Source organism: Haliotis rufescens, unplaced genomic scaffold (genome assembly GCF_023055435.1).
Source record: "Haliotis rufescens isolate VD_foot unplaced genomic scaffold, xgHalRufe1.0.p SCAF_22, whole genome shotgun sequence".
NCBI lineage: Eukaryota > Metazoa > Mollusca > Gastropoda > Lepetellida > Haliotidae > Haliotis > Haliotis rufescens.
Genome location: NW_025963913.1, coordinates 11,532,361 through 11,547,565, shown reverse-complemented (window position 1 = coordinate 11,547,565; position 15,205 = coordinate 11,532,361). Strand labels below are relative to the sequence as shown.

At 41.4% G+C, this 15,205-nt stretch overlaps 1 protein-coding gene across 2 annotated transcripts in view; it reads left to right on the top strand.

Moving 5' to 3' along the window:
* Positions 1-15,205, top strand: part of LOC124146406 (molybdate-anion transporter-like) — a 129,443-nt gene that overhangs the window by 104,223 nt on the left and 10,015 nt on the right. The window contains exons 11-13 of one of the 2 annotated variants that reach the window (XM_046516673.1): positions 193-260; positions 379-458; positions 8,284-8,320. In XM_046516673.1, the coding sequence (XP_046372629.1) occupies positions 193-260; positions 379-458; positions 8,284-8,320 (185 nt within the window). The remainder of the gene's footprint in view (positions 1-192; positions 261-378; positions 459-8,283; positions 8,321-15,205) is intronic. The other variant, XM_046516672.2, reaches the window with a different exon arrangement.

Below are 15,205 nucleotides of genomic sequence, written 5' to 3'. Positions count from 1 at the left end.
TCTCAAAAATACCACAATACTTCCACAAGAAAGTGTGATGGCAAATGATCATCGTGGAGTTTGGCAAGGTTGACGGAATGCCCGTTTATAATTTCAAAATAAGTTGCTGATTTGCCAATCGAATACGCAGGGTTACTTCACAACATTTTGATGATACGCACAAGCTATATTTCCTTTTCCTTTCATTTTTAGCCCGGGCCACCATAATGAATGTTTTCCGGGTTCCTCTCAACCTGCTTGTTGTGGTCATCCTTCTGCAAGTGAGTACTCAACACAATATACAAGACACATTCATATTTCTCAGTCACTTATCAAAGACTTTGCAAACGATTATGTGATATATACAGGGATTACCAGCATATTTCCTTTTGTCCACAGAACCTGCCAATCAACACCATCTTCCTGTGCTGTGTGTTTTTCCTATCCCTTGCTGCATTTTTCCAGCACCTACTGTTCCAGTAAGTACTTGGATGATCTCTCCTTGCATGACATAGATGCCAATTCAATCCACTTTGTTTCCACTGTGTACCATCTTTTGTCATTCCAATACTTTCACTTATCATCATGTGATCCAAAACTGCAATAATTCTTACCAGCTAGTAAGTTAGTAATTAAAAAAATGCTTCCTCGAAAACATCTTTGCCAGAAATCCTGTACTTTGGCTGTCATAACACTATAAAATCATTAGATTTTCAACAGAAGTCGTTTTCACTGAACCAGTTGAGATACTAATAGTATCTCCCTTCCTAAACCTCTACGTATGCGAGCAGCCAGGAAGTCTTTACTTCTTTCCTGTGTGTGCTACAGTCAGTTGTTCAAAAGTTCTGAGATGTCATGGCACGAAATTTGGTTGTTTTCACACTGTAATAAAATTTGGAATTTCAGTCTTTCAATAAGACTAGATTGTGCTTCTCACTTGCGTGGAAGCTGAAGAAGATTAGTTTACCTTAGTTTCGTAGGTGATAACATGTGATGTGGTACAAGATGGCGTCTCCTCCACCAACATGTAGGGTGTTTGGGCATTAGATGACCTTGTGTGACCCTCACGTCACCCGTGGTACAAGATGGCGTCTCCTCCACCAACATGTAGGGTATTTGGGCATGAGAAGACCTTGTGTGACCTTCATGTCACCTGTGGTACAAGATGGTGTCTCCTCCACCAACATGTAGGGTATTTGGGCATTAGAAGACCTTGTGTGACCCACACGTCGACTGCGGTACAAGGTGGCGTCTCCTCCACCAACATGTAGGGTGTTTGGTCATGAGAAGACCTTGTGTGACCCTCGCGTCACCTGTGGTACAAGGTGGCGTCTCCTCCACCAACATGTAGGGTGTTTGGTCATGAGAAGACCTTGTGTGACCCTCACGTCACCTGTGGTATAAGATTGCGTCTCCTCCACCAACATGTAGGGTATTTGGGCATTAGAAGACCTTGTGTGACCCTCACGTCAACTGTGGTACAAGATGGCGTCTCTTCCACCAACATGTTGGGTGTTTGGGCATGAGAAGACCTTGTTCTCACCTGTGGTACAAGATGGTGTCTCCTCCACCAACATGTAGGGTGTTTGGGCATTAGATGACCTTGTGTGACCCTCGCATTCACCTGTGGTACAAGATGGCATCTCCTCCACCAACATGTAGGGTGTTTGGGCATTAGATGACCTTGTGTGACCCTCACGTCAACTGTGGTACAAGATGGCGTCTCCTCCACCAACATGTATAGTGTTTGGGCATTAGATGACCTTGTGTGACCCTCACGTCAACTGTGGTACAAGATGACGTCTCCTACACCAACATGTAGGGTATTTGGGCATTAGAAGACCTTGTGTGACCCTCACGTCAACTGTGGCATAAGATGGCGTCTCCTCCACCAACACGTAGGGTATTTGGGCATTAGAAGACCTTGTGTGACCCTCACGTCAACTGTGGTACAAGATGGCGTCTCTTCCACCAACATGTTGGGTGTTTGGGCATGAGAAGACCTTGTTCTCACCTGTGGTACAAGATGGCGTCTCCTCCACCAACATGTATAGTGTTTGGGCATTAGATGACCTTGTGTGACCCTCACGTCAACTGTGGTACAAGATGGCATCTCCTACACCAACATGTAGGGTATTTGGGCATTAGAAGACCTTGTGTGACCCTCACGTCAACTGTGGCATAAGATGGCGTCTCCTCCACCAACATGTAGGGTATTTGGGCATTAGAAGACCTTGTGTGACCCTCACGTCAACTGTGGTACAAGATGGCGTCTCTTCCACCAACATGTTGGGTGTTTGGGCATGAGAAGACCTTGTTCTCACCTGTGGTACAAGATGGCGTCTCCTCCACCAACATGTAGGGTGTTTGGGCATTAGATGACCTTGTGGGACCCTTGCGTCACCTGTGGTACAAGATGGCGTCTCCTCCACCAACATGTTGGCTATTTGGGCATTAAAAGACCTTGTGTGACCCTCATGTCACCTATGGTACAAGATGGCATCTCCTCCACCAACATGTAGGGTGTTTGGGCATTAGAAGACCTTGTGTGACCCTCAAGTCACCTGTGGTACAATATGGCGTCTCCTCCATCAACATGTAGGGTGTTTGGGCATAAGAAGACCTTGTGTGACCCTCACGTCACCTTTGGTACAAGATGGTGTCTCCTCCACCAGCATGTAGGGTGTTTGGGCATTAGAAGACCTTGTGTGACCCTCACGTCACCTATGGTACAAGATGGTGTCTCCTCCACCAACATGTAGGGTGTTTGGGCATTGAAAGACTTTATGTGGTCCTCACGTCACCTGCTGGAAGTGCCAATCTGTTTGATGTACAGAGACAGAGGAGTCCGGATACACCCAGTGTGCTTCTCTTCTATGAAATGATATTCTCTAGGTCACTAAATCCTGGACAATGTGAAAAAGGAGGAAAGCAGCCAAGATGAAAGTGGCTGTTCTCACTACGCTCACTTCAGTCGGTGGAAACAAGAGGACAAGGCCTCCCCAGTGTCCCACAGATTGAATCTGTTAAAGGTGTTACCAGATCAGAGATCCATGATCACAGATCTTTCCTCCTGGAGGAAGTCAAAGCCATCCACATTCCCGAAATGGAACTTCTCGTTTGTTCCATCCATTCTTTTTTAAAACACCCATTCAAACTTTTGCCATCTGCCATGTTATTACGAACAACCAAGAAACAGCTTTCCTCTTGTACCATCATAGGTGCTACAAGGTGCAAGACAGGTCATAGGTTAGCGGCAAGTGATCAGGGGAATCATAGCAAGGCCTCCAGTAGTGATATCAGAACCAGAAATGATGTCATAGGCGTCCCAGTCTGGAAGCTCATGTGGAGACGCAATTGGACCGAATATAACAATAGTTCTATGGCATTGTTAAAATATGTGTCTTTTGAGGTAATTTCAGGATTATGTGCACCATAAATTGGTCAAAACAACTACTTTGGTTGTTTGGAACAATTTGGTTCCAAACAATTCGTGATTTGAGGAAGAGACCCAATTTGGATGGGAATAATGAAGTTGGGGTTACTTTTCTATTTAAATATAAATAGACTGTTCGGCATCCAAAGTAATACTAGATGTCAGTACCCATCAATGCATAGTGTATATTCATTTAATCATTTTGTGCCACAAACCAGCTTTCCAGCTACAGTGTCAAAAACCTTTGTCAACTCAACAAAGACACAGTATATAGTCTTTTTGGATATGTTCACAATTTCCACAATTACATCTTGAACAAATGTGCTATCACTTACGGAGAACCCCTTTTGGAGTCCTGCTTGAGCTGGAGTTAAAATATTATTTGATTCTAAAAACTCCCGTCTTCTGTAATATGCTTGTAAAAAGTTTTCCAAAACATCTTAGTCTGTCGCAGATTTATGCGAGTTTGGATCTTAGTGATTAACTTTCTTCTTGTAAATAGGTTTTAAAATCCTGTTAAGTCAACTAACTGGTACGAGTCCAGAGTTTAAAACTAAAGTACAAATTATGGTTAGAAATGGTTCAACAAAGTATAATCCAGAAGTTTTATTTCTTTTAAATTTGAAAATAGATAGGATTTCCTCCGTGAAGATCCGGGTTAGAATAAGTCTTCAGCTACCCATGCTTGCCGTAAAAGGCTCTCACATATCTTGATTACCTATTAACCGTGTTAGTTTCCAGGAATAGGGACTCTCACACATCATCATTACCTATAAACCATAGTTGTTACCAGGAATAGGGACTCTCACACATCATCATTACCTATTAACTGTGTTAGTTACCAGGAATAGGGACTCTCACACATCATCATTACCTATTAACCATAGTTGTTACCAGGAATAGGGACTCTCACACATCATCATTGCCTATTAACCGTGTTAGTTACCAGGAATAGGGACTCTCACACATCATCATTACCTATTAACTGTGTTAGTTACCAGGAATAGGGACTCTCACACATCATCATAACCTATAAACAATAGTTATTACCAGGAATAGGGACTTTTACACATCATCATTACCTATTAACTGTGTTAGTTTCCAGGAATAGGGACTCTCACACATTATCATTACCTATTAACTGTGTTAGTTTCCAGGAATAGGGACTCTCACACATTATCATTACCTATTAACTGTGTTAGTTACCAGGAATAGGGACACTCACACATCATTCTTACTTATTAACCATAGTTGTTACCAGGAATAGGGACTCTCACACATCATCATTACCTATAAACCATAGTAGTTACCAGGAATAGGGACTCTCACACATCATCATTACCTATTAACTGTGTTAGTTACCAGGAATAGGGACTCTCACACATCATCATTACCTATAAACCATAGTAGTTACCAGGAAATAGGGACTCTCACACATCATCATTACCTATTAACTGTGTTAGTTACCAGGAATAGGGACTCTCACACATCATCATTACCTATTAACCATGTTAGTTTCCAGGAATAGGGACTCTCACACATCATCATTACCTATTAACTGTGTTAGTTACCAGGAATAGGGACTCTCACACATCATCATTACCTATAAACCATAGTTATTACCAGGAATAGGGACTTTTACACATCATCATTACCTATTAACTGTGTTAGTTTCCAGGAATAGGGACTCTCACACATTATCATTACCTATTAACTGTGTTAGTTACCAGGAATAGGGACTCTCACACATCATTCTTACTTATTAACCATAGTTGTTACCAGGAATAGGGACTCTCACACATCATCATTACCTATAAACCATAGTAGTTACCAGGAATAGGGACTCTCACACATCATCATTACCTATTAACTGTGTTAGTTACCAGGAATAGGGACTCTCACACATCATCATTACCTATAAACCATAGTAGTTACCAGGAAATAGGGACTCTCACACATCATCATTACCTATTAACCATGTTAGTTTCCAGGAATAGGGACTCTCACACATCATCATTACCTATTAACTGTGTTAGCTACCAGGAATAGGGACTCTCACACATCATCATTACCTATAAACCATAGTAGTTACCAGGAAAAGGGACTCTCACACATCATCCAGGGTAGAACAGGTCATCAGCTTCCCATGCTTGCCGTAAAAGGCGACTAACGGGACTGGTTGGTCAGGCTTGCGTTAAACAACAAACAAAACAAAAAAAGCTTACCAGGAATAGGGATTCTCACACATCATGACCTAGTGTTTACCAGGAATAGCAACTCTCACACATCATGACCTGGTGTTTACCAGGAATAAGGACTCTCACACATCATGACCTAGTGTTTACCAGGAATAGGGACTCTCACACATCATGACCTGGTGTTTACCAGGAATAGGGACCCTCACACATCATGACCTAGTGTTTACCAGGAAAAAGGACTCTCCCACAACATGTTTACTAGGAATAGGGACTCTCACACATCATGACCTAGTGTTTACCAGGAATAGGGACTCTCACACATCATGACCTGGTGTTTACCAGGAATAGGGACTCTCACACATCATGACCTGGTGTTTACCAGGAATAGGGACTCTCACTCATCATGACCTGGTGTTTACCAGGAATAGGGACCCTCACACATCATGACCTAGTGTTTACCAGGAATAGGGACTCTCACACTTCATGTCCTGGTGTTTACCAGGAATAGGGACTCTCACACTTCATGTCCTGGTGTTTACCAGGAATAGGGACTCTCGCACATCATGACCTAGTGTTTACCAGGAATAGAGACTCTCACACATCATGTTTACCAGGAATAGCAACTCTCACACATGACCTGGTGTTTACCAGGAATAGGGACTCTCGCACATCATGACCTGGTGTTTACCAGGAATAGAGACTCTCACACATCATGACCTAGTGTTTACCAGGAATAGGGACTCACACATCATGACCTGGGCCCACTTGCACAAAACGATCTTAACACTAAGACTATTGTAAGCCTATGTGAAAGTATGGGAGTTACGATCATCTTAGCGCTAAGTTCACTTTGTGCAAGTGGGTCCTGGTTTTTACCAGGAAAAGGGACTCTCACACGTGTTTACCAGGAATAGGGACTCTCACACATCATGACCTAGTGTTTACCAGGAATAGGGACTCTCACACATCATGTTTACAAGGAATAGGGACTCTCACACATCATAATCTAGTGTTTACCAGAAATAGGGACTCACACATTATGACCTAGTGTTTACCAGGAACAGGGACTCTCACACATCATGTTTACCAGGAATAGGGACTCTCACACATCATAACCTAGTGTTTACCAGGAATAGGGACTCTCACACATCATGACCTAGTGTTTACCAGGAATAACAACTCTCACACTTCATGACCTAGTGTTTACCAGGAATAGGGACTCTCACACATCATGACCTAGTGTTTACCAGGAACAGGGACTCTAACACGTCATCATTACAGAGTGTTTACCAGGAATAGGGACTCTCACATGTCATCTTCATGATCTATGAGAGGCACTTTCCTGGTAAAAATTATTTAATGATGATTTGTGAGAATCCATATTCCAGATAAGCACATGATAATGTTCCAAATTCTCCCTGTCGGATCATTTGGTTTGAAGTGTATGTGCCCTACAATTTTGTCCTGCCTACAAAATGGACTAGCTCCAATAAGAGCATCTCAAGTTACATACTCCTGTTACCTTATGCTTCCTCTTTTTGGGGGGCACGGGTGGCCCAGTCGTCTAAGGCACCACAATCTGCTGTGCAGAGTTGCGTCCCTTGGGCACACCAGAAACCTATGATTGTGGGTTCGAATCCCGGTTCGCCCTGATTATGTTTCTAGGTTTGTCAGCACCATTCCCGTGCTCGTGGGTTTCACCGAAGTGGTAAACCTCTGAGACCTGCATCATTTCGGGCTTTCCTCCCACATTAAGCTGACACGCCGTGATGTAACTGGAATACAAGCAGCGTTAAACCCAACTCACACTCACTCACTCACACGCTTCCTCTTTTTGTCTCCAGTGGGCAGACAGACCTGAACAAGGTATCATCTTGGTCTCTTCAGTAATTTAGAGTAGTTATCAACAAGGGGTGTCTCAATTCTTGGTAATTTCAATATTGAAGCAAAATAATATTTATGCCCATAACAACAGGAAATCTGTAAGACGGTATGTGTATCTTTGTACAATGAAGGCAAAAACTTTGACACTTTGTGTTTGTCACCAGGTTACACAATATAGGTCTCAATTGTGAGTCAGTTCATCAATGATTTGCTTCTGTTTGTTCTGTATCAAGATTAACGTGCTGCAAAGAGAAAGTCTTCCAAACCATAATATCTTAAGAGGTTAGCGGTATTGGGACCCCCCATTGTTGCAAACTTCCATTCTCTTAAAGGTTGCAGCCTCTAGTATGTTAGTCTTGCCAGCCTCATCATACAAAGTTGGGTAGCTCTCTTAGAGTTTTAGACTCCCTGTTTTGAAGACAGGGTGACAATATATCTGGCTTGAAGGCATAGAAACTCCTTCCTATTGCCTACCCCTGTATCAAGTGTTGCTAACTGTTACCTGTTTCATGCAAAGCTGATTTGGTACATTATTGGTGTATGTGTTGATATGATATCTGGGGTACAATCCTTGGCACTTTTGGGTTCTTTGGTCCATTTTCTCCCTAGATGTATTACTGTCTATTACCTACTTCACAGGAATTTTCTTTTTCATTTATAAATTTTCTGTGTGATCAAATATTATCCATTGTTCCTAAATAATGTCATGCATGCCTCTATTTTCTATTTTCAATTGAATCTATATAATTTTTTATTTCCTCCCCAACCTGTCCCTTTTATTTCCAGAAAAGTTAAATCACCAAGGGGCGCCCCAGGGACACTGGTAAATGATTTGTTTGGCAGCAGATGTTTCCTTTCTGTTTGCTAACCCTGCCAACAGCTGGCACTGGCTACACTTTCTCCGACCTTCACCTGCGTATGACAACCATGTGCAACGACATGTCAGACATCATTGCATATATACACCCCTCTCTCTGGCAACAAGAGACTAGAAACTTCACATCAGAGTTTATTATAGGATTGTATCCAAGTAATTGTGGGATTCAGCTCTCGCATTACAAATCATGTTTATATCATAATTTCTCCATCTAATGAATCAAGGGTTACATGTCTGATAATTTCAAAGTAAAACAATATTTTGGTGTTTTGAACCCTTACTTACCAGTCTTCATTCAAATTCTGTTGAATTCTTATTAAGTCAATGGAGGTTTTGTACCTGCTTATTCAGTACTACTACCAAACTATTAATGGTTTAGGATATGATACTCACTATGCTTATGCTTAAGTAGTTTATAGTCCTATATTTCCTGTTTTAGCTCACTTGAGTCAAAGACAAGTGAGCTGATGTCATTGCCTGTTTGTCTGTCGTTAGTTGTCCATCAGAAACCTATGAGCCCATAAAGCCACAGATGACTCATTGAAATATCTATTAATGGCCATAATACAGTCATTTTAAATTTCATAATCGGTGTGAAGTTCTATACTTGTGTAGTTATTGTTTTGCAATATTTCCTGGATATTCAACTGGGGCCTTTTGCTATTTAGGCATTTTTAGGAAGAAAACAATTCTCTTTCCATGGCAACAAGTTTGATTTTGACACTGTTCATAGTGGTGTGTACCTGGTATAGAAATACAAAGTTCTGAATCCTAATTCCATAGTATTGTTTTGATAGCTCAGTAACAACTCATGTATATGGACAGACCTTGTTGTTCAGTTTTCTCAATTCTCTCCTTATAATGTTATCTTATTTTGTTCAAATCATTAGATTTTAGTGTTAATTTTTAGTGCTCAGTATTTTTGAAGAAAATATTTTGATGTAAATACTGACAACAACTTTTATTAAGTGGCTATCTTTGTTGACATATTAAACTGTTAACTACATATCTGGGTGAGCAACAGTGGCACGGCACTGTACTTGAAGTTTAGTTGTAAATCCCTGTTCAACACCTAATGGCAGAAAGATCATGGTAATCTTGACATGAAGAAGGGGTCAGACTTGAGGAATACAACATCTACCATATTTTCTGGAGTATCTTGTGTACTTGAGTATGATGCACATACCCTTTCTTGGTTACAAGTTTTGTGGGAAAATGCTATGGTGTGTATAAGGAAAAAAATAAGAAATGTGTGCATTATGTACAAGTAAATATGTTGCTGTTGCACTGTGATGTAATGTAATGGTAGAAGTACAGTTGTATCATATACTAGCCACAAAAGAAACTGCATACCAAAAATATGTGATAAATGTCAGATATGGCAAGGCGTGCACACAAGTGTGAGATGAATCCAACTGGTATGCAACAGATCACTTTGTGTGACATATCAGACAACAGCACCAGCACAGGTAAAGCGCGGTTGCACATGGAGCATGGATCAGTTGCTTTCCCATTTAAATTGCATCCTTTGGACATTCCATAGTTCAGCAAATGAATTGCCTCAGGGGAAACAGGTCATGCCATGAAATCAACTGCCAAACGTCATCAGCCCAATGGAATGCTGCATGATGGAACGAGAGGTGGCCACACAAACACCATTTATTTGTTGATGAGAAGAGTTGAGAGATACGATGAAGTCAGGACTTCCATGTGTGATGACGCCAGCCGGGGACTCATGGATCCGTGTCACCCATCTCCACAACAGGCACCGGACCATCACAACTCACAGTCCTGAGACACCAATGTCAGCCTGGGACTCATGGATCCGTGTCACCCATCTCCACAACAGGCACCAGACCATCACAACTCACAGTCCTGAGCCGCCAACATCAGCCTGGGACTCATGGATCCGTGTCACCCATCTCCACAACAGGCACCAGACCATCACAACTCACAGTCCTGAGCCGCCAACATCAGCCTGGGACTCATGGATCCGTGTCACCCATCTCCACAACAGGCACCAGACCATCACAACTCACAGTCCTGAGCCGCCAATGTCAGCCTGGGATTTGACCACGTCATCCCGCCATAAGACCTATGGTGGCTTATTGTGACGGAGGAGTATTGTCTTCACTGAAGAGTCCCATTTCAACATTTCTCACATTAACATTTGTCACTGCGTTTACAGACTTGTCTCAGTTTCATTGAGCTTCTGTTTGTGGCTAGTGTATGTATAATCTGACTTGGTAAACAGTAGCTGCAAGGGAAATTGTATGTGACTAAACTTTGTGTAACAGTGGCAAGAGTGTGTGCATGCAAACTAGCAATCCAACATTAATATCTAACCTCTTGCACCTGTTTTCCTTCTGTTATACACTGCATGTTCAGAGTTTGTAGTTTCCCCCATAAACTGTGTTGGCACTAACAGTGACTAAGATGCATGTTGTTCATTATTTGCTCACCAAGACTTTCACCCAGGGGTCCGGAAAATTTAAAATCCCAATCGGACATTTGCATTTAGGCCACGCCCCCTTCAAATAGCGTATTTTAGTACGACTTTTCACACACATTACAAGTTTACGTATTCATAATATGATGAATTATGAATTGTTTCAATTTAAATTGTTTACATGGAAAACATACGTTTGTTTCTGTTATAATAACGATCTGTTAACGTAGTGAACGGTCTAATTAATATTCATGAGTTATATTCATGAGTCTGCTCAAGTGTACGCGTTGTAACATTTGGATCGAGACTATTATCCCATATTTGGTTATCACGTGACCTCACGGGAAAAGGGTTTTTTTAAACTAAAGATTTTTTTAAAAACAAGACAGATAATTTATTCACAAATACTAAAATATCGTTGATAGCAATAGTTATTTGAATACTTTTTTCATCTGTACTTAATTATTGACTATAAAAAAATTGGATATCGATCGTCCGAGAAAGCAAAATGGCGGTCAATCAAGATTCAATATACGACTAGCTACTGAAAACAATAAAATCTGCAAATCCTCATTGTATGTCAACCAAGTGAAAGTCGTTAGCCACGACTTACAAAATGATCGTCCAGACTTTGAGGGTTTGGCAGATCCGCTCGACTGATCTGCATCGGTCGACTGGCTGTCGTCACGCTTTCGCTTCTTGTCTGAGGTTACGTATTGTAGCATTGTGAGGATAATGAGGTACGTCGATGATGCAAGGTATTAATGTACAGTTGTAAACACCTTTCACTCAAATTAACAAGATGTTCTCAGTAATTAATCCTCGATTAATCAGTGTCAACTCAGTTTATTGCCTATTACAGTGATTGACCGATTGGACTATCATGTAGGTAGGATGTATTTACAGCAATCAAAACAAACAAAGCTTGTCAGTGTAGTTAATCTTCATTGTGTTGCAACTGCAGACAGAAACTGCTCAGTCCTAACTGTTGATCATGTCCAGTCAAAATTTAAGAGTGTCCGGACAATACTTTTTAAAATGTCCGGTAAGCAATATTTTAAACCGGACATTTGAGATTCCCAATCGGACATGTCCGGCGCATATGACGGTTTCCGGACCCCTGCTTTCACCCTCACTTTCTACACCCTGGCAGATCCAGTCTCCTTACATGTTACCTGCGCCTTCGGCCATGTCACATCGTGACTGGGGTATTATGTACACTCCATTTCTCATCATGCTGACTCTGTCTCTGACTGCACCTGTACCAGATAGACAGATTATAAGAAGTTCAAGGCTGTTGTACCCCACACAACATGTACAAGCAAACAAACAGTGATAACTACACTTGGCCCAGTCCCACAGTCAGTGAGACCTTAGCTTTAGTATACATTACATGGAACATGCTCAGAAAATGTCACAATTCTTGTTCACTTTGCACTACCAAGTAACAATTAAAAGTTCCATCATTATTTTAATTGGACATAATACAACCATACTCTTTGTACAGATGGCGACAGGGACATGTGAGTCATATGTGTCTTTTTGAAGGAGAACTAGTACCCCAAAATGGAAAAAAGCCATGTTCAAAAGAATGGCATTTGTGAAAAAAGAAACATCCTTTTTCTAATTTCACCCCATGAAATATAAATTTCCTTAATAATTGAAATTGAAGTCAAACATTTCTAGTTGTTAAATATTACAAAGAAATAAAATAAATTCTGTTCATAGATTATTTGTACCTCCTGTTTGTTAACACAGTGAACATGTGAACTGTGCTCTCAGGTTGAAACTATTATTCCACTCTGTTGGATTGCATAACATTAGTGCTTCCTGTCTTTGTCTTTTCAATTGTGGGTTGATTTTGGAGCTGTGATACAGATTTTATGAGAAATAAGTATTGGAGGTGTACTGATTTACTGAGTGCTCTTAAAGTAAGTGTCCCTAATGATACCACACATTTTGATATATTTTTCAAGTTTGGACATTTATTTTTCATTCATAAGGAGGGTCATGATGCATGGTTTGTCAGAATGGAGAATTATGTGCATCAAAGGCCAAATAATTTCCTCCGGTGGCTGTCCCTGTTGTAACCATGGAAAAGTAACATTAAGAACCTCAGTGCTAACAACAGGGACACAGTTTTTTCATAATAGAATAGATTTTAAGTTTTATCATCTGGTGTTACTTATTTGTGTTACCTCACCTGACTGAAAGTCAAGGGAGCTTATGTTTAGCATATTCAATTGTTCGTCGGTCCATTGTTAACTTTTGCATTTGTGACATCTCCTCAGAAACTATGAGGCCTATTGAGCTGAATATTGTATGAATGATCCTAGCAAAGTTGTCTAAAACTCGTTCACAAAATACCAGATGAATTTTGAAATTGTCATATTTGTTCACAACTCAGCCAGTTTTGCATGTATCATGAAATTTGATCAGGCAGGTATGTAGTTTTCAGACTTACCATAAATATGTTTTTATTATTTTTTAAATTATATTTTTAGCCCCCTGGCATATAATTCGTGGGGGGATATAGTCGACACCTCGTCTGTCTCTCTGCTCCGTCCGTCCTTCTATCCGTAAACATTTCATTTCCGGAGCATATCTCAAGAACGGTTCAATAAATTTGCAATGATAATTGGCAGATATATCAAAACAGATCCTGAAATAGTGCCTGTTGCTACTTACGGATTTTTGGCATTTTTATTTCCTAGATTTCCATGGAAAGAGTTTGGACATAGTCTCTGAAGGGGAGGTGGATTTTGTTTCCAGAGCACAACTCAAAAACCGTTCTATATCTTTCAACATAAATTGGCAGATATATCAAACAGATCCTGAAATAGTGCCTGTTGCTATTTACAGATTTTTGGCATTTTTATTTTTTCGCGATTTCCATGGAAAGAGTTTGGACTAAGCCTCAAAATGTGGGTGTAGGTGTCTTGAAAACTATGAAAGATTTTTCATCCAAACCTGGTACATGTATTTACCTAGGACTGAAGTGGTGCATTTAGCCATTTCAGGAATTATTCAAAATTTGATTTTTCCCTATTTCCATGGAAACAATTTAGGCTCGTGGCTCCTTTCTTTGATTATTATCATGTAGTATATGAAGTGACAAAGACATCACTTCAAATATACCCGTTTTAGTCTGTTTTCAGTCATACAAATGGGTATCTCTCATACCCTCACATCTAGTCGCACGTTTAAAAGGAAGCCAGAAGCTGGAATGTAAACATTAAACTTGTTTCCGTCCGGTTGCGCACGCACCTCCCTATAACATGTCACAAATCTCTCAGCGCGCCTCTGAGCTGGTCACTCGAGAAAGTCTTTCGCGGTAGACTGCTAGTTTGTATTCTATTAGTACTTATCGCTTGTCTACAGTTGTTGTTCTAATAAAGTAATAATAATAATAAATATGTCTTACCTGTAAACTCCTGGAATGTAATCCTTGGTAATCCATTGTTTGTGTTCAACACGTGTTTCACTGTTTGACTTGATTATATGTGAGCAATTGTCTTCTATAAAATTTAACTTGTATCCAGCGCTACAAGCAGAGAAGGTCATCGGGTGGATCCTTGGACTCTGCACCCTCCCCATCGACCACACCCAAGAAATCAGTTGATAAAGACCCGCCTCAGTCAACTTCTGTTTTCGACAAGACACATGACCGTTCGCCTGCTGATGATACTACCCGCACGACTGATCTTCATCAATCGGTTAATCGCGAGCGTCACTCAGCCTCCCCAGTCACGACGGGACCTGGTGGTGACGAGGACCATGAGGGGACTACGGTCCCCAGTCGGTCCGTATCTCATTTTACCAACGACGATAGGGACATCGTGCGGGACGACAGTGGACACAGAAGTCGTTCCCGGTCAAGTCGGGACGACAGGTCGAGTGCCTCGTCGAAAGACAGTACACGACACGAGGGCGTTCATGGCCTTCGTGGTCGTTGGGAGTACGATTCGGACGATAACTACGATGGGGATCGTAGTACTTCTACAGTTAGAGATCATAGTCCTCGTCCCCACGAGGACGTGCGACGTTCTCGCAGGGAGTTTCTGGGAGTTCAGCATCGTAGTGAAGATAATGACAGAACGACGCCCTCGTCTCACTTTCATATCGACCCGGCTTTGATAGCCAAGATCACGGCGGTGGTCCTCGCCTCGACGGCGTCAACCAAGAAGGACTCGACTGCGTCGGTGGTCCATGGACCGTCAACCAGTACACCAGCTCCTTCATCCTAGCCTCCACAATCGACGTCGACGATGGATTGTGACGACAGCCCTCCTTTGCCTCCCAAAGACATTGAGTTGTTTGCTTGGCTATCTAACTTTCTGCCTGAGTTATCACAAGACGATGACAAACCGATGCGTGCGGGC